Source organism: Papaver somniferum, chromosome 6 (assembly GCF_003573695.1).
Source record: "Papaver somniferum cultivar HN1 chromosome 6, ASM357369v1, whole genome shotgun sequence".
NCBI lineage: Eukaryota > Viridiplantae > Streptophyta > Magnoliopsida > Ranunculales > Papaveraceae > Papaver > Papaver somniferum.
Window position 1 is genome coordinate 132,369,426 of NC_039363.1, and position 24,617 is coordinate 132,394,042.

The 24,617-nt window shown below is 36.3% G+C and overlaps 3 protein-coding genes across 3 annotated transcripts; 1 reads left to right on the forward strand and 2 right to left on the reverse strand.

The window, feature by feature from the left end:
- The first annotated feature begins 953 nt into the window (after window positions 1–953).
- On the forward strand, window positions 954–4,548 carry LOC113289359. The gene is made up of 9 exons (XM_026538597.1): window positions 954–1,323; window positions 1,895–2,080; window positions 2,245–2,342; window positions 2,547–2,637; window positions 2,709–2,909; window positions 2,999–3,240; window positions 3,631–3,721; window positions 3,819–4,035; window positions 4,133–4,548. The coding sequence occupies exons 1-9, from the start codon at window positions 1,150–1,152 to the stop codon at window positions 4,342–4,344; spliced, it is 1,512 nt and encodes a 503-aa protein (XP_026394382.1). The 5' UTR covers window positions 954–1,149; the 3' UTR covers window positions 4,345–4,548.
- A 2,468-nt stretch (window positions 4,549–7,016) lies between these two features.
- Window positions 7,017–10,569, reverse strand: LOC113286203 (lysine histidine transporter-like 8). Its single transcript, XM_026534886.1, has 5 exons — window positions 9,845–10,569; window positions 8,942–9,075; window positions 8,371–8,798; window positions 8,035–8,166; window positions 7,017–7,673 (listed from the first exon to the last, which is right to left on the reverse strand). Exons 1-5 carry the CDS (start codon window positions 10,267–10,269, stop codon window positions 7,188–7,190), a joined length of 1,605 nt encoding a protein of 534 aa, XP_026390671.1. The 5' UTR covers window positions 10,270–10,569; the 3' UTR covers window positions 7,017–7,187.
- Window positions 10,570–18,900: 8,331 nt separating this feature from the next.
- On the reverse strand, window positions 18,901–21,189 carry LOC113291509. Its single transcript, XM_026541034.1, has 3 exons — window positions 20,094–21,189; window positions 19,574–19,953; window positions 18,901–19,503 (listed from the first exon to the last, which is right to left on the reverse strand). The coding sequence occupies exons 1-3, from the start codon at window positions 21,187–21,189 to the stop codon at window positions 18,901–18,903; spliced, it is 2,079 nt and encodes a 692-aa protein (XP_026396819.1).
- Between the last annotated feature and the right edge of the window lie 3,428 nt (window positions 21,190–24,617).

Here is a 24,617-nt window from a genome sequence, read left to right on the forward strand (position 1 = left end):
TGAAGGATAATCACAATCCAAAGCAATCTCAACTGACACCCTAACAAAACTCATTCTAGCCCTAATAGCTGTGAGCTTATCCATCATAATCGGCTTACCAACTAAACTTGTAATTTTAGAAATTGTCTTACCATTCCACATATGTAACATAATTCTCCTCAAATTTACCCAACTAGGTACATATTTCATCTCTGCAATCTCTTGTTCAATCAGAGCATGCCATGGACGGACAAAAAACAATTGTTGTGATATATAAACATGTACATATTCAATAGCAGTTAAACGATTTGATTCATCCTCAAATTCGAAAACATAGAGATACTCGTCATGAATAGTCATATGCATAGCCCCTTTAACTCTCAAAGCTCTTTGCAAAGTGTTTTTCACCAGGTCAACAAGAGCTCCAATAACCAGGTCTTTACAATGATCCAAATTCTCTTCAACATCATCGAAAACAATATCAACAACCCTTTTACCATCAACCTTTCCAAGGTCTTCAAACTTAAGAGAAGAATCAGGAATCAACTCCTTCTTCTTCACAAAAAACTCAGACCAAACAATATTTTTGACTTAAAAATCTTAGAAGTACCAGATTGACAGGCTCCCGCACCAGATCCCTCTACCTGAAGGGCAGGATTTAGGTAGAGGTACATCCTCTAAAAAACTCACAGGACCTCCATCATCAACCATGATAAAGAAATCACCGGAAAAAAATCAAAAATTGAAGAAAAAACGAAAACTTAAACATCTTGACTTTTAGTCAAAATCTCCCGGCCAAGTCAGGGTCGCCAATAACTAGAGTAAAAGATGGGTACAACAACCACCGACCAATGCAGCTCATGGGCATGGAGCAGGTGCCATGCTCAGTATCCAAGTGTTCAAAATACCTTTCACCCGTTAAAAGTTAATAAATAATAATAAGACTTGAGACTAGAGGGGTGCCAATACGAAAAGAGAAGGTTTAGAAAACGTAATGAACTTGAAACTTGAAGTAGACTCTAGGGAATCAGGGTTGCTGACTCGTAACTGATTTTACTTTTAAAGATAGAGACGGACTGATACATTTAGGAATTAGGGTTTTTACATTTCGATTTTGTGTGTGAGAATTTCAAAAGGAAGTTGAAGAAGAATAATCTCGAGTTCTATTTAATGGAGGAAAATAATCAATCACCACCGGTTAAGAAAGAACCAGAAGTTGCAGAGAAAAAAGAAGAAGTCAGCGGAGGAGGAGGTGGTTGGGGAGGTTGGGGAATTTCTCCATTTTCTGTTTTATCAGATCTTCAGAAAGCTGCTGCTGTTGCAGCTGAAGAGATTACTCGCAATGTATGTATTCTTTATTTCTTTTGGGTTTTTCAGTCCTAAATTTTAGGGTTTGTAAATTGCAAATTTTGGAAACTCAATGCAACACATTACTTTGAAATTAGTATTAAACTTGTGATAGGTTTGAGTTTTAGATCTGCTCTTTAGATTTAAGGTTTTAATTGAAAAAGGTAGTGTTGTTAATCTTATCTGGGAATGACAGATGATGTTTGGTTGCATTTAATTATGCAGTGTTTTGTGTCATTTAACTCCACTGTTTTGATTGATTTGGATGATGAACTATTGATTTCAAGTAGTTTAGGTATACCTATTAATTTGAAATATTCCCCCTGTTATTACTATGTTTATTAAATTTCCTTAAGAAGATAACAAATAATTATGAAAGGGTTATGGTTTTATTGATGATGATTAGGCATGCATTCATACATCTCTTACTTATGAGATATCATTCTGGTGGATTGTGCATGTCACACTTTAAATTAGTGTAGTAGTCTTGTGGTCTAATTAAAGCTTTGTAAAACTTTATTTTACAGTCGAAGGGTAGTTATATAATTTATACTGTTTTGTGGATCAGGCAGCTGCCATGGCTAAGAGTATCGGAGAAGATATGCAATCATCTGATGACACAGAACCCTTGAAGGAGGAAGATGAGTCTGATGATCCAACACCTGCAGAAGATACTGATGACGATGATGATAAGCGGCGAAAGTCTGCTCTAGATAAATTGGAGAAGGCCAGCGAAGATTCTCTCTTGGGTCAAGTAGGCTTTTCTTCACATTTCTTTTCTTACTTTTCACAATTGAGCTTTTAAAATATATATATATATTTATAAAGGCAACAGGTTCTGAATTATTTGCGCGTATCTAATCCATTCATAAGGTATGTGCATGTTAACATTTCTGCATGATGCTGGTTCATGTGCAGGGTCTTAAGGTTCTTGACAGCTCGGTGGAGAATTTTGCTTCTGGAGCATGGCAAGCATTTGGCAATGCATGGAAAGGAGGCTCACAGTTCGTCCATAAGTATGTATGCATTATATCTGGATAAGTTTGTTATTTATTTACTTTGTTATACTGAGTTGGAAAGGACTCAGTATCACACTTACAGTGTTATACAAGTTCCCTAATTGTAAGAACTTCTTTCTTACATTGATTAATTTCTTCACATAATCGTTTTGTGCCTCATGGGTTGCTCTTTTGTTAATTATTTAATGCCTGATATTTCAGGTTAGAGAGCTCTGCTGCAAACATTGCAGAATCCATTCAGCATACCGGTCTACCTGCAACACCTGGTTCTGTTGCTCCATCTCTAATAGAGGTGGGCATTTGGCTCATTTCTTTCCTATTAGCGATCCTGTTGAGGTTCTTATTCTTACCATCCTGTTACAGAGTGGAAAAGCATTAACCTCAAAGGGCATACAAGTGCTTGAGCGAGTGGGTAAGGAGACTATGGATCTACTTATTACAGAGACTGGTATGGAAGTTGATAAGAATCCCGAAGCTGAGCAGCAAGCAGACGAAGAGCAGCTTTTCGAGGAAGTTTCATTTGATCGATGTTTCTATATCTATGGAGGTCCTGAGCAGTTGGAGGTACCCTTCTTTATTAGCTTAAATGATTTGTTGCTGCAACAATTTCTATGTATGTATTTTCAAGGTGTTGAATTGGGATAAATTTGCAGGAACTTGAGGCGTTATCCAGTCATTATACATTGTTATTTAACAGGAGGAAAGCAAAATTATCAGCAGAGCAGAAATCTTTCTATGAAGGAAAGCTTAAACAGGTTCAACAGATATTCAGTTTAAGTACTGAAGGTGATGATTCTGACAAGGGGAAGAAAGTTGAGACCGTCGAGGGATCTGGCGATGAGATGAAAAGTTTACGTGATGCAAGTGTCAGTAAGGCTGCCGATATGGCTGCTGGGTAATGACTTACTGTCTAAATTGTTTGGTTTTCTGTATATTTAGGTAAAATGTGTATCATGCATGCCAGGGGATCCCGTACTTCATCAAGATTTTCCCTTACGAAACGGAACAAGTAGTGGTAGGCACATGTCTGGTTTATCAGAGAGCTCCCTGCAAATGCTGCTCTATAGTAGGGCTGTTTCAGCATCTTGCTTCTAAACTCAGGATATTAAGTACTACATGAGATATGCCTCCTAGCATGTTTCTTGCTTGTTTTATGATTCAAGTTTTTTCAAACATCGAGGTCTGAACAGAGTTATAAATAGAGGTTATATTGTTCTGGAGATGGGATGTTATACCTTGTTTGCTTTTGTTGCTGTTCCTGACACATCCTCTTGAATTTTTGCAGTTTTGCAACTAGCCTAGCTGGGATAGCTGCAAATGAAATAATACAGCGAACTGCTGGTAGACTTGAGGGAATTCATTCTGAGGGAGTCCATGTATGGGCAATTGTCACAATGTTTTGCATCTTTTTGCCTTTAGAGTTTTTGAGGCCCTATTACACTGTAGAGCACTAATTTTATGTCTTTCATGCAGAGACTCTCAGAGTTATGCTGTTCTGCTGTTACTCAGCTTTTCATGCTTGGAAAATCTATTATCTCAAGTGCAAATAAAGCACAAAATGAAGAAACGGAGCAGGAAGATATGAAGATTGAATGGCCAGAGGATTCTGTTGAAAGAGCCAAGCTCATCAGTTCAAAAGCACAGTCAATGGCAGGAGATGTTGAATTGGTATCAAATAGTTTTATCACGGGTAAACTATAGTGCATGCTCCCTGTTATCATCTCAAGTATGAAAAATAATTTTTGTTTGTTTGTATTTACAGATTACATGTTTTTGCTTTCTCACAGGTATATCCGATGTAGTCGAAGCCTACCAAGCTGCGATAAAAGGTGCAACTGCTAATGCTCATGATGGCCTTCCACAAACTTCAGTGCAGGAGAAAGCTGATGCCATCTCTGATCATCTTCATGCTGACCAGGCTACTGCTTTAGACAAAATTCAGGAAGGGCTTCAGTTCTTGGAATTTGTGGTCATCTCTTCCTCCATGCCCAGTGCTTGAGATTCAGTAATTCAGTAACTTACTCTTGTTGTTTTAGCTTAGATTATGATTTGTAAATAGTTACACTTCAACACAGGCATTTGTGAGTGAATCATTTTCTATACCACAACACTTCACTCTGTTTGAATTTAAAGTTACAAACTAACTTGAAGGAGGCATTTCCTCGTTCTGAAAATCAATAATGAGTTCTAAGATATTATGACATACAGGTGTTTTATTTTTTATTAGTGTGAAATTTCCATAAGAAAGTTTGAGATGGAATGTCAGCTTGGTTAAGGCGTCTGTTTGCATAACTGTGGTTCACATATTCATAGCTAATACATTTGTTCAACTTTCTTAGTCAGAATTGTTTTCATCCCTTGCCTTTTGGGGGTGTGGAGCGCTGCTAGATGCCCCACTCTTCTAGAGAATGCCTTGGAGTAGTGGACCTGTAATTGCTTACAAAAATCACGAAATCTAGAAATTTTCTGATGGTTTCTACAAACAAATATAAGTTCCCCAATTTGATTCAAACAACAGTTTTGATTTTGTGATTATAATATCTGTGGTAACAACAACAAAAAGATGCATAAAGTTTTATTCTTGAGATATTCTTAAATTGAACCCAGAATTGAAGCAACTATGTTCCTTGCTAAGCTCAACCCCTGCAGAATCTCGGGATCCAATTCAGTTGCCAAGATAAAACCAACATGGTGCCACATTTACACTTAGTTTCTGTGATAATCACGATGACCTATTGCTCAGAGCATAACATTGATCGGAAGGGTTGGCATTGTGCATTGCATGACCTCAAGTTTTCGCTGATGATCTCGAAATCTTATTCTTGCATCATTGACACTGTATGCACACATGAGTCATGACAGGAAAACACTATAACTCATCAAAATCTCTCCTGCTCATACTTCCTTTAGATTTCAACACTGCAACTACCTGTTTGAAGCTTTACAAGAAAAAAGAAAGAAAGAAAAAGAGATAAAAGTTCCTTCACCTTTAAAAGGGCTTAAAAATCACAGAGGTTTTTCAGATCCCAACAATACCATTCTAGTTATTGCTTCATATGTAGAACTGCATAAATAGATGACTTATTCTATCCCTTGCACACCAATGAACATGGACTGTACCATTAGAAAGACCATCTCCAGTGTGCAAGAGATGGAATATACCATAAACCCATGTCATACTTTAACTCACCCTCCATTCTTCTCTAGCTTATCTCTCTGTATTCTGTTTTGGATATAGAAAGTCTACCTAAAGAAACTCTTCTAAATGCTACGCTTGCTATTGTAGTTATAGAAGTTGTTTACTCCTCAGCTATGGATATTGACTATAGTCTATATATAGCATTTCCTCAGATTTCAGTCACCTGGCCTCATTTGGTTCCTTTATTACTCTATTAGAAAAGCTGAATAAACCCCCTTTTTTGCATATCTGGAAAAGTAATTATATTTTAAACCAAAACAGACGCATGAACATATCGAAACGACACCCTTTCCATCGAGTGTTGGTCCCATCCAGGATCTCATACTTTAATGCTTTTCGGTCTTTTTTGATCTCTCAACTTTGCTTCAAATAGCAAGATTCATATGCAAATGATGGTTACTTCGAATTTAACTCAAATTGATGAAGTTAACCAACTATTGATTGTCATTCACAGCTCTAGAATTGTCAAACTAAGTTATGCTAATACACTTTTCTCCTTGTGGTTTAAGAGTGAATTTGTAGCTAATGACTTGATAATGTAACTATGTTAAGATAACTGATATTTTCTTCACGTGAACCTTTGAACCACGCATTCCCGTGTTTAAGATAGCATCCTAGATGATCTCCTCATACCAGGAATGTAAAGGTGAGCAGGAGGAAATAGTTGATGTCTAGCACAGTTGGGAGCAAAATGTTCCATGACCTGCACATCACTGACAACTGCAGTACTACTACTAATGTTCCTTATTAAAGTGTAATTCAGGCGGGGGGCGTGGGAGTAGGGTCTTTCACTGTCTAGATTTATATCTTAAAGTTGGTATTTTTGTGCTTGTATTCTTACTGAGAACTGAATCTTGGGCACTGGGGTTAAGACACATTTCTCTTCTTTGCTTTTTTCAGGGTTCACCCATAAGTGCCTTTTTATGGAGTGCAAAATTGTTTTCAGACTTTTTAGTACTGTGAAAGCCTTCCAGGTTCCATCTTTTTTCATATCTTTGTCCAAAAGTAAAAGCTGAAAAACAACAAAGTAGCATTGTCTGTCAAAAATCTTTTGCTTGATGGGAATCTTTGATTAACCTGAAACAAGTACTAGTAGTGAAATTTATCATACTTGTGAGCTGTATCTACCTGGTAAGTGATGTGAAACAGGAAGGAGAGAGTTCACTATGTTTTTCCTCTTTGTAGTGATTGTGTCTTTGGAAAGAAATGCAGGACATTGTCGTTTGATCAACAGTGCTGTGCTTGAACAGATACTCAGAACCGGTTATAGAGACCGGAGACACATTTGAAAGGACTAGAGAGGTGGGTGAGGGGATCAAAGAATGCTCGAGTCTTTTATCTTTCGGTCATCTGACTGACGGATATGCATGACTGCCTGGTAGAGTAGTCAGTCACATTGGTCAATACTTAGCACCTAACATTCTCGGCAGTTCGTATAACAAACTTTGGTAACAAGAAGAAAGAACTTTGTTAGAACATAATCAATGTGGATATACCATAATGATTTAACATGGAAATCTCAGACTAGACTATTACAAGTTTAGTTCACAGATCTAATACAGAAACACAACTAACAATCCTTCTATATGAATATTATTATTATATGTGGATCAACCATATTGAGTTGAGCTTTAAGCCTTTGGTTAGTTGGGCTTAAAGAATTTAAGCTTCATTCCACTGTTGACCATACTCCAGACACCGCCTATCGAGAAAGCCAGGCTAAAAGCAACGCCCAGCCAACCAAGAGTCCAGTTGAAATACCAATTAAAGCTGAACTTTTGAGGCTTCTTTATCAGAATCCACATGAAGCATGGGTAAGCAAAGGTGACAGGAAGAGTGAGACCGCCCATTAAACCGGCTATGCTGGAGAGAAATGGGAGAGCTATCCCAATGAAGAATGAAATGAAGCCATAGAAGATTCTGAAACCGGATCGGACCCAGAGTGAGCAAGGACGGTTTGTACGACTAGTGTAACCAGCTTCGAAACTGTCGAAAACAGGCATGGAATAAATCTGGAAGCTACTGAGGCAGTTGAATACAACTAACAGGAAAGTTGCTGCAAGTAGCACTCGTGGAATATCTTGGCTGTGAAATACGTATAACGCATTTAGGATCCCTCCTGCAGGCATCTACAGAAACATCAAAGTTTTGGTTTAGGTAGACGCACCGAGTCACAAAGTAATTTAAAGCATATATCATCAATAGATGAAAACTTCAGTTGGCCATTAGTTAGATTATACAAAGTTTCGTAATGTCTCTCCTACAACTGAATTCAATCATCTTCCAGCATAATTATAATATAAGTACAGCTATGTTTGTAGCAAACATATTTTGCCTGGGTGTAGCCAGCAGATTCATGTGAATTTGGGGACTTATGTACACAGAATACAGAAAAATGAACTTGGGGAATTGATGCACCCCAGGCATATATTGAAATACTTGGTAAATCTGACAAAATCAGGAAGGAAGTTGCAAGATAAATGAACTTACAAGGTTTCCGTAGGCCCAAAAGCCTCCGATGGAGACAGGGAACACACACATGGCGATCAACCAATAGGCAATCTTGGCTCCTCTCCACATAGGGACATGTGCTGGGTGCTTAAAAGTAGATGGCATTGTTGACTGAAAACCAACATAACTTCGTTAATGCCTTTGTTGGCCAATATATCAGTAAAAATACAGCATAGAATTGATCACTACTCTCCCAACAAGGAAAACAGTGCAAAGTATGGCCAATATATCAGTAAAAAAGAGAAAATAACAGTTTATATATTTACCAGAGACATTGGAAATTTGATGTAGTCCTAATTCAATAAGAGTTTATACCTGAATTTCCAGAGCGAGATTATGGCCTCTGAAGGCAAATGCTACAATTCCAAGTGCATTCATGACTGAAAATACTGAAGTAGAGAAAGAAGGAGATGAAAGGGGTTGGTATGAGAGGGATGGTGGTCTAGGTTGGCTAACAGAGAGAACCCAAACCATGGTGGAGTAAGTAATAGCTGTCACTGCTCCTATTAACGACAACCCTGCAATCGAATTGAGGTTTGGAAGTTGAGATAGAACGACACACAGCGTAGTGAAAACCAAATACCATTCAATGGTTGTAAGAGGATTTGTGGTGCAAAGGGGGCCACACACTATCTGGAAGAAGAGCTTCATGGTTTCTCCTCCAATAAGAATAAGTGCAGTTGCAGTTCCAGCCGATAAATAAATTGTTGGAAACAAAGCAAGCCATAAACCCAACCTTTCTCCTTAAAAATGCAACAACAACACTATGAGAGAAAGCAATAAAAACTGGAGTACAATATAGTTGGACTGGAACTAATCAAGAAGAATACTGAATTCAGATTCAGGGATCAACAAAAAGAAATGCGGAGAATGTTAATAGTCTCACCAAATGCAGCTTGAGCAAGCTCTACATATCTATTGTATCTCTTCCCAGGTACTGCTTCATGTAGTTGGACTAGTATCCACAAAGTATAAAGTTGCCAAACATACGCGATTGTCAACGATATCATCCCCCAACTCCTGCAACATTTGCCATTTCCAAATAAATTATGCTTATTAGGTGCTAAAGTAAATGATTATAGCTAATTGCTTTTAGGAATATGGATGAACAGTTTTATGGCAGCAACACACGTTTTGCTAAGTGATGGAGACTGATAAATTTACTGGACTAGTAAATCATTTTCACACTGAAGTTGATGATATGACTGAATGAAAAAGTTGAAATGTTGTAGACAGAAAAGGTACAACCCAAGATTGCTTGACAATTGACAAGCAATCCATTTCAGGCACATCAAGAAGCACTAGAGCTACAGTTTCAAAAGAAACATAAATATAATAAACAAGCGCAACAAGACAAACAGAAAAAGCCTAGATAGAAAAGAACAGTGAACATTTAGACACTCAAGAACAGTACTAATAGAGATAGATAGACCCACAGGTATCATGAATGACATATTCAATACACAAAAACAGAAACAGAAAATTAATGAACTATTTATGATCTTCACTTAACATTTGAAACTTAAAAATCAGGTACAGAATAGAAGAACCCCTTCCAAAAATTCAAAGGTAAAGTTTAAATGCATGAGAAGAAATTCTAAGTACTAGAAACCCATTTCTATTGATTAAAGGAAAAGTTGAATCTGATGCCATGAATCTTCTAAAATAAAAGAAAATCACTTAAAGTACAAAACTTAACTCAAAAATTAATTTTGATAAACCCCATTATCAAGATCAGTACTGGAACTAATTAAAGAGAAATCTCAAGAGATAGAGATGGAGAACATACCATCCAAGATAAGAGAAGGCAACAGGCAGGAGAAGAGCTTGAAAACCAATACCAGCATTAAGATTATGAAAAGCAGCATAATGAGCATTACCATTTCTAGATTCAGTAATGGGTAACCAAGCATCTTGAGAGTTAAGTTTAGTAAGATGGCCTACTTCTTCCAAATAACTCTTCATATTTATATAAACCTTCTTCATTGGAGTACCAATAGGACTTAAAAATCTTGGTGAAATCAAAGATGTAGGAGTCCATGCATTTGAAGATGATTTCATCATGGGTCTTCTACTATTTGGTGATCTTGTACCTGATGGTGTTAATCCTTCAGGTGTAGACATTCTTGGTGTTACTGGTATTGATACTACTTCTGTTGTTGTAGTTGTAGTAGTGAAGTATTCTGGTGCTTTTGTTGTTTCTTGTTGCTCCATTGTTCATTCAATAACTCTACCACCCCCACAATGTTGAAGAAAAAAACCCTGTAATCTCAATGATATATATGAGTGAAAGAAAGGGTTTTTGTTCTGATTTCTTCTTTTCTTTTCACACTCTTGTTATTTATTCAGATTGCTTTGCTTGTAGGAGAGGAGTATTATTATGGGAGAGTATGCAAGAGTGGTTTGTTTGATCAGAGAAAGTCAGTGATGAGAGTGATTTTTGAGTTTGAGTGAAGTGGGAAATGAATGAAAAAAGAAAGAGTATGGGGTCCAAAGTAGAAAATACAGATAGAGTCAGTGAGAGTAAAAGAGACTGTGAGAGTGTGAGAGAGAATACAAGGAAAGTCGGTAATACGGCTTTTTTTACTGTAAATCCCCATGAGGCCGTGACTCGTCCCATACCCACTTGCTTGTTTGCTCATTTGGGACTTTCAGAGGTTGGGGGGTGGGGGGGGGGTTGGGTCATCTTGCAGCAAACATGCACAAGAGCTAGTCTTCTAGTTCTATAACATTTTGGCAATTCCTTAGGAGCAAGAAACACTAATCTTCAACTAACACATTTTATTTTGTAGATCTCTAAGTAAACACTGTGAAACCAGACGATAATATTCCCCTGTTCTCAAAGATATATTATCATTTTTTTCATTTTTATATAAAAATAAGATGCTGGCCCAGGGAGGCTCTCCTGTGCCAGAGCAGCATTGCACCACCAAGGAGAACGACTGAAAAACGTTAGTGTAACACTTAACTGCTAGCTTCAATAAATTCAAGGCTTTATCTCTCTCTGTCCGGTTCTTTTCTTTGTTTCGTGACTTGGATTTATTAACTTTGCTGTTGTCCGTCTGGGACCATTTCCTTCTTTTCAGTTATTATTATATTTTCTTTCTCTTCTGACTGGAGTATGGACTCATGAGACTATGAGTAATGTGGGGTCATTGTTATTTCCAACAACAAAGTTCAGTTATTTGCCCTTACTCGTGCGTGGCAAGGCGAGTTCTACCAACCCTTGACCAATCGAACCAACTCACCTAGATTTTTTTACGTTCCAAGTATCCAAGGTTCAAAGTAGGAGTCCCGGCATTCCTGAATTCTGCCGGATGATCCACCGTCCACAGGACTCCACAAAACACCCGATCTATTTCTTTTTCCCGTTGATCGAACCAATCACAATAATCGGTGTTTGTCTAGATTCCCATCGTTTCCAAGAAGTATACTACTAGTAATATACTAGTGGTTATCTACTTAGCTAGTACCGCCATTACTCTTGTTCTCAAAAAGGGTATCTTCTCTCTCAAGTTCTCCCAAGTCCCAATTATATTGTGGTAATTTTAAGGAGAAAAAGAACAGGGTACTGACACAAAACATGTGCTTGCTTTGCTCAGCGTATAATAGGGGATGCCAAAATTATATTTACTCGTGATCGAGGGGGGTTTCATGAAAGGAATAGTTATTTGAATATCATAACATTGTTAATACGTATGGTTTTGACTGCATGTATAATATTATGGCCCCGATGAGTAGATCATTAACAAGATTTCAACTTATTCAAATACGTAAAACCTTATTCTTCCTCCCATTGTCACCCGCTCTCCAAACCCATTCTTTATTCCCACAAGTTTATCCGATGCAGATATTATGCGATATATATAGTAGAACCTCATTCACTTCTATGCAGTGGGAAAACTGGTTACCAAGATAAAATATACCCGTTTCAAATTGGTGCGGTCGTAGTAGATTGAGCGAAACTCGTCTCAACCTGATTCGAACGTACCAAGTTGATGTGGCAACGGTCGTTTTGCAACAACCAAATAACTGTCATATTTCCCCTCCCTATTTACAACAAATTCATTTTTCTGTATATATTTTCTACACAAATTCAAGATTATCTACATATATTTATTAACGCGCGCGTTATAACATCTTTGGGATCCTTATCGAGCTAAAATAGACCCAACAAAACAAAACCAACACATTTACCCCATTTTACCTAAACTGACTAAATAACCCTTCCGTCTATTTCCCTACACCTTCTATTTTCTTCCCTATTCGATTAACCGACACTTCTTTTCACTCAAAAACTATCAAAAACTTCCCTCAGAAACCAAATCTGAAACCATTTTTGATTCCTTCATCTTCTTGCTACAGAAAACAGTTAATCGAACTCGTAATAAAGAAGTCTAACCTTCCTCGAAAGGAAATTAGGTTGAAGTTTCATTTTATTTTGACCTAGTTTTATGTTCTTAATAAATTAGGCGAAGAAGAAAATGGCGAAGAAGCAAGAGAAAAAGAAAGATGAAAAGAGGAAACCTATTAGGAAAGTGGTTGTAAAAAGATCAACAAAAGGTAAACCTAGTTTTATTGTTCTTCATATGTTCTCTTTACTGATTTCATTTTGATGTTGTTTCACCTAATTCGAGATTATGAATCTTAGGTTCTGTAGAATTTCGATTCATAGTCATCTGCTTGGTTTCATCACTTGGTTTGATCACTTTTTGAATCTTAAGTTCTGTAGAAATTCGATTATGAATCTTCGGTTTCATCTGCTGATTTCATACATAGGTTTCTGTAGTTTCATAGTAGATTTTTTTTACTTCAATGGTTTCTTTGATGAAACCAAATCTGGTTTCCATCATCTTCATCAATATATGATTTTATAATCTTTTGATGGGTATGGTTTGGTGCTACTGGTATTACTAAGGTATAATCTGCTTTTTTGATGAAACCAGATTTGGTTTCATCATGTTCCAATTGTTAAATTGGTTCCACTATAACTGATGATGCTTGCTAAGGTATATTCTGGCTTTTCTGATAAAATATTTTTTGGTTTCATCACTTTTGATTTTACAACAAACATCAACAAACGTCATTCAAATGAAAAAGTGATGAAACTATATTTGGTTACCAAGAGTTTGTTTCATGTAACTATATTTGGTTACACCATTTGTACTTTAGTTTCATCAATAACCATATGTTTGTTTTAAGTAATAGAAATTTGCCTGATAAACCTACTTATGCAGCGTGCCTATTTACTTTGAAAATCAAAATTTTGTGACATAACTAAGGTTCTAGGATGATGTATATGAGAATGATGTATATGGAGTTATGAACCGCTTTAGCTCTTATTGTTGTGTAAGGAGGCGAACAAAACATAACTTATCAGTTTTCTTAGATCTTTGTCCTCTTTTTCTTTCTTTCTGGAGTTTGCGAACACATATCTTATCTAAAAAATAATTTGCAACTAAATCTCTTATTGTTGTGTTCTCTGTTTAGCGTGTTTATTTCTAGTTTATCTGATGCAACCAAATCTGGTTGCATCATTTTTAGTTATTGGTTTCATTATTTTTTATCTATGATTCACCTAACTTTTGGTTTCACTTACAGGTAAAAAAAGAGAAACAGAGTCGTATAGATTCTCGTTGCATCATTTGTGCAAAGTAGTAGCTGACATAAAGGCGTTGATACAGAACAAAGAACCGCATATGTTAGCTCTTAAATCATGTCCATTCTGGCGTTTCATTGAGTCATTCTTTGATGGTGTAATGGAAGAAGAAGAGCTCGTCAAAAAGACAAAAGCAGTCATGATGGTTTTACAATCACTTGAATTCAGAAAAGATGGTAAGCTACCATTGTGTTTCAGGTTAGGTAGATCGAAGAAAATGACTCTGCGGACAATTCCAGAACATTTCTCTATTATCTTTAGTCTACAAATGATGGAGGGTGTAGAAGTAGATGAAGAGGTGGGCATAGGTGAAGAACTGGAGAAAAAGGTTAAAATATTCGTCGCTCAGTATTTTAAAGGAAGTAAAAAGACATTCAAAGCTGATATTCAACGTTGCATGATGAAAGACGCAGCGGATGAAACCAAAGCAGACGAGTTTGTAAAGTTTTTCGTCATGTTCCTATTAGTGTCGGTATTCGTCCCCAACAAAGGTGGGCGAAGTATGGCTGCCAAGTACTTGTATATGGTATTTGATATGAACAAGGTTTGTCTGCCACAAGTGTTCCATGATTATCTACTTGAGTCAATAATAGATTGTGATGGCGATGTTGAAAACGTAGTTGGTTGCGTAATTTACCCGCTGGTAAGTTATTTTTTGTTCTTTTGATTAATAAGTTATATTTCTTTTATAATGTATCTGATATTGATTCTTAATTTGAATCTTGTTTTTTTTTGAAGTATTGGGTAGCAGAGATGATTATGATTGCAAAAAGGAAGGACGGGCTCGACAGGTATCCGAGGTTTGCTAGATGGAACCTTGGCAATGTCTGCCAGCAAATATTGGAAAACTTCGACGGTTTCTCCGACAAGAAAGATCTATACTCTGAGGTAAAGATGATTTACTTTTCTATCAATCCATTTCAAATTTAATATCATCAAAAAGAGAAAGATTTACTTTTTTTTGATGAAACCTTTTTTGGTTCCATCAAAATTTTTATCCGAAACCAATTTTACTTGTGTACTGCAGAAGAATATGCGTCGCCGCAAGGGGTCATTCTTGCTTCAATATGATGATCAAGAGAAGCGTTTGGTTGAGCCCATAGATGAAGATGATATTGTTGTTGAAGATTCTGTTGAACCTGAAGAGCCGGTTGAAGACAATGTTGCAGACCATATTGCTGAAAATGAAGTGCCTGCACAAGTTGAAGACAACTCTTACGAGGCCAAATACAGGTGGGCAAGAATGGTGATTGAAAAGCTTACACCAGTTGGCAACAATGGACTCTCCGAAGAAGATAAAACAATATTGGCAAAATATGACGTTGAGGTTGGGTTTCAACCATCATTGAAGACTTACTCCAGAAGGAAGCGTAAGAGAGTCCAAGTAGACTTGCTCCAGAAAGAAGATGTTCGTTCAGAACCAGAAAAGGTTTCAGATGTTGAGGTGATATGTTAGTTAGATTTGCAGAATTTACTTATTGATAATAGAATTGAAAAATGTTACATTTTTATTGATATGTTAGATTTGATCTGCAAATTTTACTTATTGTTTATTAAATAGAAATTTTACATTTTTTTATGTCTTGGTTATTTTTATTTATTTTTTATAAATTTTACATTTTTATTTGACAAACTAGTTCAAAGTAATTTTACATTGTATTGCTTGTATGTTAGTATGTGACATTTTGTATCTTAAACCTTGTATTGCAGGTGGTGAAATGTGCAGCGTCGGAGGATGAAATGATGCATATTGCCGGTAAGCATTTACTGCATGAAGGAACAGAACAAGAGCATTTACTACATGAAGGAACATGACAAGAGGATGTTGAAGAAAGGGTTCAACCTAGTGAAGCAATTATACAAGGTTATGTAGCTTTTCTGATGGAACCAGAAAAGGTTTCAGTACCTGGAAACGTTGTTGAAGATGTTTTGATGAAACCAGAAAGGGTTTCACTGTCTGGAGATGCAGAAAAATGTGGCAATGTTGTCTCTTCATTAGATGCAGAACCACAACAAGGAATAGAAGAGTCTGATAAAGAACAAGGACAAGGAGGAGTAGAAATAGAAGAGGTTTCGGAGTTGACTCCAAAAACTATCTAGGAAATCAAGGTGGCCGAGCAGGTTGAATTTGAAATGAAGAAATCTTCATCAAAACCGGAGGACGAGACTGAACAATTAACTCCGAATACTCTTGAGGAAATCAAGGTGGTCAAGCAGGTCGAATTCGAGGCCAAGAAATGTTCATCAAAGCCAGGGAATGAACAAGAAGAGGGTCTGGAGTTTACTCCAAAAATTATTGAGGATATCAAGGTGGCCGAACAGGTCGAATCTGAGGCGAAGAAATGTTCTTCTTTGAAGCAAAATATTGAACAAGAAGACAATGAAACTCGGTTTATATATGATGAGGACAGTGAGGATGCTATTCGGAAAATGGAATCCGTTTATGCAAATCAAGGTTGTTCATCAAAGACAAAGGTGCAAAGTATATACTACTACTCAACTGTAAGAATGGTAGAGGATGTAGCTGATATAGAAGACGATGAATCTGGATTCAGTTTAGGACTGACGCAGAGTGACAGTGAAAAAGAAGATGTTGAGAAAGGATCTCAAAACATCAGTCCCAAGAAAAAGTTGAGTAATATGATTACAAAACTAAGGGATGACAGAAGAAAAATGTAAGAACCAGTCAAATATCGGGATTATACAACTGAGAAAAAGAGAAGAACAAAAACTAAATGCGATTGGAGAAAAAATCCTAATGAAAAGAATAAGCAGAAGGCGAAGAATGAGGAGGTGTATGAGGTGAAGGATGTGAATTTGAAAGCAGTTGAGAACATGAAAATTATGAAGGTACTCGATGAAAGTCAGAGACCCCTTGTGAGCAGGTTTTTCAGAAGCAAAACTGAAAGGTAAGTGCTGAAACCAAAAATGGTTTCATCAAAAAATGTGTTCTAAAAAACTTTTTTTTTCATTCATAGATCCAGCATTCACTAGATTGAGTTTTACAGCTACATGGCGTGGGAGAACAAGGAGCACCAACTGATAATATCTGGGAGGATGCTGGATTTGTTGATGAGAAAGGGAGACGTCGGAGGAGACATCATTGAGTATTACATCTTGAAATTGGAAAAGAACATCCTCAAAGAAGAGTTGAAACCAGATGGTAATCCGAAGTACAAGAAAGCTGTGTTTCTAAGCACATTTGCCTATGTAAGTTTCCTTTGCAATTTAGTAGATACATTCTTAGATTTCCGGTTAGAGTTGATTTCTGGTTACTGTTAATTTAGTACATACATTCTTACTAAGCATGACAAGATTCTTGTGTACTGGATTAGTTGACTTTGGAATCCTTGACTAAGTTGGATCTGTTAGTACTAGCATACTAGATAAATTTCCATCAAAAAGTGTGGGCAAGATCCGTTAGTTTGAAGCATTCATCTTGAGTAGAGTGTTTTACTTAGGATGTGGATACGAATTGTAATTTGAAGATCTTAGTATCAATTTGGTTAAACTTTTTTGAATGTAAACCTTTGTAGCAAAAAAAAGTTGAGTGAAACCAATTGCATCTTTTGTTTCTCACTCTTCAGTTAAACACTTTATGATGTGCGGGGGATCAGTTTTGTGATTGTAGGTCTAGCTGATTGTAGAATCCAACTATGAGTGAAAATAGTTGTTTCAAATGTTGTTGGTTATATAGTTTATTTTGATGGAACCAATTTTGGTTTCATTCTTTAGGAAGAAAAAAATGTCACTCATTACGAAGAAAAAAAACACTTGTATGTCTGTCACTCATTAGGAATCTGTTTTCTTGTATTTTTTCAGACATGTCACTCACTAGGAATGAGATGTGGTAGTGCAATTGAAGCGTTCATCGACAAAATGGACTACAGTGTACAATTTTTATTCGTTCCATTGCTGACAACAGTTGGAGATGGGGTAGACCATTGGAAACTGCTAGCTTTTGATACTGAAACCGCAGAATTTTCTCACTACAACTCCTTGGCTTCCACTGAAGAAGAATGCAGGAAAAGTGCTGAAAGCATGAGACAAAGAATAATATCAGCATTTGCACAACACGAAGCAAAGCTCCTCCGTGACGAGTAGACAACTCAGCCCCCGCCATACACTATGCACACACCATCATATTGTCAATAAATGGGGTAAGCTAGAACAATCATCACCTATGTTTGGAAGTTCGGTAAAATTATTTATTTATTTATTTATGGCAGTTTTAAATATTAAATATTGAGACAATTTTTTGGTTGTTTCAGGAATGATTGTGGTCTTCATGTTTGCTATTACATGAAGAGCCTCTTGAAAGGAAACATCGCGTCGTCTCCTGGAGATTATATTTCACTAAAGGTGCATGAGATGAGACCAAAGCTGGTGTGTAAGATCCTCCTTGATGCATGAAGAGTCTCATGGGGAGAATATTTCATAAAGGGTAGAAAGCATGAGAGCAAAGTTATGTATACTATCAACTATTTATAAATTAGAATGCTTGTAATAGTTTATAAAAGGTTTTAATTGTGTATGAATGGTTTCAATTAGAGTAATGTCAACTACCTGGAAACAATGTTTATAATGTTTTCAATTATGTTTAACCGAAACCATATTGGCGCATAGTGTTATGTATATCTGTATTTTGATGAAACCAAAAAGGGTTCCACCAAATTACAGGTGAAACCAAATGGGAAAGGGTCGTATCATGGCTTGGTTTACAGGAAAAATTGATATGTTTCAAAGGCATGGCAATAATTCATAATAAAGTAAAAGTTTAAGGTAAAAATCCAAGACAATTACAAAAGCATTCACAAAAGCAGTGATCTAACCAAAAAAAGGATCCAACCTATTTTGGTTACAAAATAACAGTAGAAATGATGAAACCAAAAAGGGTTCCACCATATTGCAGGTGAAATACCAGTAGGAAATCAACATGTTTTACTGTAGACAAGAAGACAGGAATATAAATGAGCAATAACAGTCAAATACAATATAAATGAGCAATAACAGTCAATAACAGGAATATAAATCAACAGAAAAAAATGAATTCTCAAAATGTAGACTAAAGCATATTGTAGTCTAAACTAAAACAGATACTCAAAGTTTATGAACTGTATGCGAAATGCTAATAGAATAGAAGAAGTCTGAACTAAAACTAAAAGTAAATCAGTCTCAAAAAGACTTCACGTCTGCTTATTAGGGCACGTCCTTTGATTATGAGTAGTCAATTCATTACAGCCACCGCAGGTTCTCATCTTCTTCTTGGGAATTGAACTTATATTAGGAATCCTTTTCTTCTTACTTGGACGTCCTGATTGTGGCAAAACTTTAGGTCCATGAACAACAGACTTGGGAGAAGTTGTCGCAGGCCTTTCAACTGTGGGAACTGTATGGATTGGTCTTGAATACGACTCTCGATAGAACTTAGCGGTGAAGTAGTCTTCAACATATTCATAAGGATCTTCACCATTCCCCATTATACATCTAACAACATCGGCGCAAGGGAAGCCATTGATTTTCCAGTGGTTGCAAGAGCATGTCTTTTCTTTCAAATCAACCCTTTGTGTTAATGAGGCATGAACTTCATACAAAAATTCAGACGACTTGGTAACATTGTAATCACGACCATGCATCTTATTATTATAGAGTTCAGTTTCCATTTTTGGACACAAAACTCCTCGCCAATCGAACGATGTCACACATTCTTCACGACGAATGCACATCATTTCCATAAGCTTCAGCCGTATTTTATCAACCATGACAGCAATAGGCATCTCCCTCTCTTCCTTAACCAAACCATTCATCAACATTTGAGCACAACTCCCCATATCGACATCCCGGGAAAAAAAAACTAACCCATTTATCAAGTGGAGCCCTACAAAGATATTCTTGTAGCTTCCGATTTTTAACCAACATCAATTCATCCCAACTCTCCTTAAACTCTACATGTGTATTCGCATATGCACATTTTTCAAACAACTTCAACACATAATTGTTATATGTCTTGGCTGACTTAGGCAAGCATGCATTAACATTGTTTGACATGTGCCAGTAACACCACCCATGATACGCACCTGGAAAAATGACGAGGATTTGGTTGACTAAACCACTACCTCGATCACTCACAAATGTAAGTTTTTTTTGAGGAGAAACGACATCCCTGAGTTGCTCCATAAACCATTTCCATTTCGCATCAGTCTCAGATGAAACCACACCATAAGCTAAAGGGTAAATTCCTGCAAAAAAAAAAAAAAAAACAGAAAAAAATGTCAAAACAACACAGCAAAAAAAATGATGAAACCAACAAGACAGAAAAAAGGTTTCATCAAAAAAAATGATAAAAGAAACCAATAGAAACAAGTTTAAGAAACAGTACCATTATCCCCGTTTAGTCTTGTTGCTGCCATCATGTGACCGAGATATTTACTCTTCAAATGTGCTGCATCCATGAATAGCAAGGGACGACAGTAATTAAATCCACGGATACATGCTCCGAAGGCAATGAACAATATCACAAACTTTTGACTCGCGTCAGTTTCCAAAACAACACGGGATCCAGGATTGGTTTCAGACAATTGCTTTGTATACCAATGCAAGTAAGCGAATGACTTCTCATCCTCTCCCCATGCCATATTCAGTGCATGTCTCTTCCCTTCATATGCATAATAACGACTTATATCAAATCCATATTCTCTTCTAATTTGTTCCATGATATCCTTTGTCTTCTTCTTTGGGTTCTGTTTAATCTCATCCTTGATCAAGGAACTTATTAGATTCTTCGATACATTTGGAACGTTAATAAATCCACCGTCACAAGTATGCTGATTATTTAACTCCTTGATAATAAATGGACTTCCTTCAACACCGTCACAAGAAATAGCATACATGTGCCAATTACACTTGTCCTTCTTCTTGTTAGCACAACAAGAAGCAATCCGCAACTTCTCGTTTCTTGTTACCTTATATGCATAACCATTTGCAGCATGATATTTCATCAAATCGTGACGCACTTGGTCCACACCTCCTGGAAACACTTGTTCAACACTGTGAAAAAAACCTAGCCAACGAGCGGATTTCAACGGTTCTTTGACTACTTTAGGGTCATCATAATCAGTGACAGTGGTAACTAGTGGCTGATTAACAGGTACAACTTCTGACCCATGGGATGATGAACTTGAGATAGCACCTATGTGGCATACTGAACTTGAACTTTCACCTCTATGATATACATATAAGTCTAGTGTTGGCAACTTGTTAAACAGAGAAAACACAATAGCTGATTGGAGATCATAATTAGACTGAAGTACCTTTTGCTGCTCACCAAATTTGTGAATGATTTCAATAGTGAATGGAGATAGTTGAACCCAATTTAAAAAAATATTATCCTTCAAATCCATAAGAGTTGATTTTAAACCAATACAAAACGACAATGAAGCTTCATTGTGACATACAGCTGCAATGACAGAGTCCATATCTACAAGCAAAGTATGGAACCAAAAAAGGTTTCATTCAATTTAAACTTAAAACTATATGACAGCTTAACAACAAAAAATTTCCATTCATTCAGATTTCACCATGAACAACAAGAAACAAACATAATCAACAGAAGCAAATCTATTTCAATACGAAAAGCGATCCAAAATTGTAACATTATTGTAACTTCTATTATGAAATCAACTAGAAAATTCAAAACAAATCAAATAAATAAAAATACCTGGAAATCGAAATCGCGTTCCTGATGAATATGATCCGACTACTCCAACGTATGATTACAGACTCAAGATGACAATTCGAAGGATTAAATTGTTACTTCTCTTCTTTTCTTCGAAGAAGATGAGAACCGAAAACCAAAATAAATTGAATTTCTTCAACAATACATATAAATCTTCAGATTCGAAGGATTGAAATCTACGATCTCTTCTGTTATTCAACTAAATTGAAACAAAACCGAGATCGGAAAATTAGTTTCTGAAATCATCAAAATCGAACCGGAGAAAGAGATAAGAATATAGATCTGGTTTTGATTTTTCTAGATATCTCTATAAAGATTCTGGTAGAGAATATACGAAATCAAACCCTAAAATCTAAATAGAGGAAGATTCTGGTAGAGAAAATCTTCAATCCTCTTCTCCGATCTGCTGAAATTGTATTTCCGCCAAAATTTTCTATTTTGAAGAAACTGTATATATGGTTAAGGGTACGATTGGAATTATTGGATACAGTTAAAAACTAAACTTAACTAATTTGAATTCAAATGGAGTTTTTGTTCCATTTTTATTTGATACGGTTTTGATTTGGCACAAATAATATGAACGGTGTTTTAGTAACTCTAAGAGTATCACCCTGGTTTTTTAGAGCTTAATATGTATTTTCATTACTCAACATTTTTTTTTTCATAAAAGAGGAAAAATCTTCAAGAAAATACATTAACATAACCGACTTGGGTATCGGGAAACAGTTACAGACTGTTTCAATTTCATTACACAATCATCGGATTCATGATATCTCCCCTAGTTCTTGACTAACCATTCCAATTTCCCAGACATAACCACCATTTCATATTTCCAAAGAGACTAAAACATATCACAGGGTAACATTAGTTTTGAAACAAAACTAATTTGATTGACTTCATAAAGCAGTGGTTGGGTCAGATCCAACCCCATGATCTAATGAACATGCACATTTAAGTAAAACGATTTAAATTTTTTAAAATACAGTATCTACAAAATCTAAAGTAACATGAATCACAATAACATGAGTCTTCTGGATAGGTCTTTAGGTGTCTGAATCGATACGGATCGGCCTGAATCGGCGTAGGACAAGGAAATCAAGCATTTGGATGAGAAGCTACAAATTTTATTTATTTTGTAATCCATATGTATTAATAGTTTTGTCAATAAATTGACAAAGGGGGAGATTGTTAGAGCACTGCTTGGTCGAACTCGCAAGAGTTGCTATCTCAAGCTTGTTTGTCAAGTTTAGTTGTCAAAATTATAAGTCTTGATTTCTAGTCAACTAATAACTAAGTCTCGGATTAGGATAGTAAGTGTAGTTGAGCATTAGACTTCACGACGTTCATCAATTGAAGACGAAGAACTACTAAGGGGATCTTGTGGAACTTCATCAACAAAAGGTATATAGAGACTTGAACTCATCTATCACTCAAATTTCTATCTACTCTATCTCCTATTTGAGACAAAAGTCGTATAGCTATATAGTCTTCAATTATAAACATTTGATATTTCGAGCTAAGTTTAAATCGCTTACATATTTATCGAAATATGTGTTGATAAGATTTCGCTTTAACCAAGTTCATCTTATATTCTTGATGAAAGTCAAAAGATGATCATGTGATTTAACTTAGCTCATCTTATATTATAATACATTCCTTTGGATTAAAGCCATTTTACAAATATCTAGCAAGTTAGACTAAATATTTTTTACTTTACTTTGTATGTTTTTTATTTCAGATTTGGTGGTATACATATTACTTTCCTTTGTATGTTTTTTATTTCATCTTTGGTGGTATACATATTTCAACATTGGTGTACCAAGATTTTATGACTACACGAAGAAATTTTTCTCAATCATAGTAAGGTATGAAAGAGAGAACGGACATCCAAAACAAAACAAAACAGGGGTGAGCGAAATAACATTCATTCGTGGAGACACCAATACTTGATTAGGAACAAACATAATGTTATTTGGATTTCGTATGTGGATTTTGAGGACTTCAACACTGACATATCCCAAACAATTAAAGAATTTTCACTCCAGCGCATGGTGTTGTATAGTCCTATCAGTGAAAGTGGTGTTTATTTTATGGGGGAGAGATGTGCTAGACAGTTAGTTGGTCGAGTTGTAGAGCCACATAAACCTCCACGTCTGGATACTGTGTATAGCTCGAAATACGTACAGCTGAAGAGAAAAGGGTGGATAATGTATAAGACTGAACTCACCCCTTGTGAAGACCAATACGACCAATGATATAAGAATGTTACAGAGCCGATAGTTGGTGAACAAATTTTAAACATCTACCGGATGGATTTTGTATAATCACGTAAAGAATTACCGAAACTGGAGGTTCCAACACAGCCACCACCAATGATTTCAACTTTGACAAGTTATCCTTCAACAAGAGCTTCTTCTTCATTGACGCCTTTAAGACGACGAACTAGATATTCTTCTTCATCGGCTGGGTCTGGTTTATCAGTTTTGAGTTGGGAGCTAGAGACTTATAATCTTGTCGGAGAGCGTCTGGTAGTTCACATTGTCTCACAAGTTCTCGGCCGTCCTAATTCTTATACTGGCACATCGGCAAGTCAAGAACAATCGAATCAAATAGAGTTAAGAGATATTGAAACTAGACATTTGTACGTTCATCAAATGTGCCAAATGGGGGAGACCTTGAACTCCAGTCCATATTTTTCTCACCATTCAACAACTCCACATTCCAAGGAAGTAGTGTATGACTCACAAGTACCTGTTAGGCCATAATCTTTATATATTCCAGTTGTTCCAGTGCTACAACATACACGATTCCAAGGAAGTAGTGTATGACTTACAAGTACCTGTTAGACCATAATATTTATATATTCCAGTTGTTCCAGTGCTACAACATACACGAGAATCTTCATATCGCCAGGCCAGTCAACAACCTCCTCAAGCTTATAAAGATTATAGAAGATCATTAAACTTTGATAGCTCTCCAGCTCAAGGTACATGTTAGTGGATTGGATATCAAAGTGCTGGGCCTCCTACTAGTGAAGGATCTCAACTTGGAAGATCATATCAAATATTTGGGAGTTTGACGCAGGGGGTAAGTATGACATAAGCTGGAGTACGATTGAGTAGTTATAATTATGTTTTATTTAATATTTGTAAATGAAACTGAGATTAG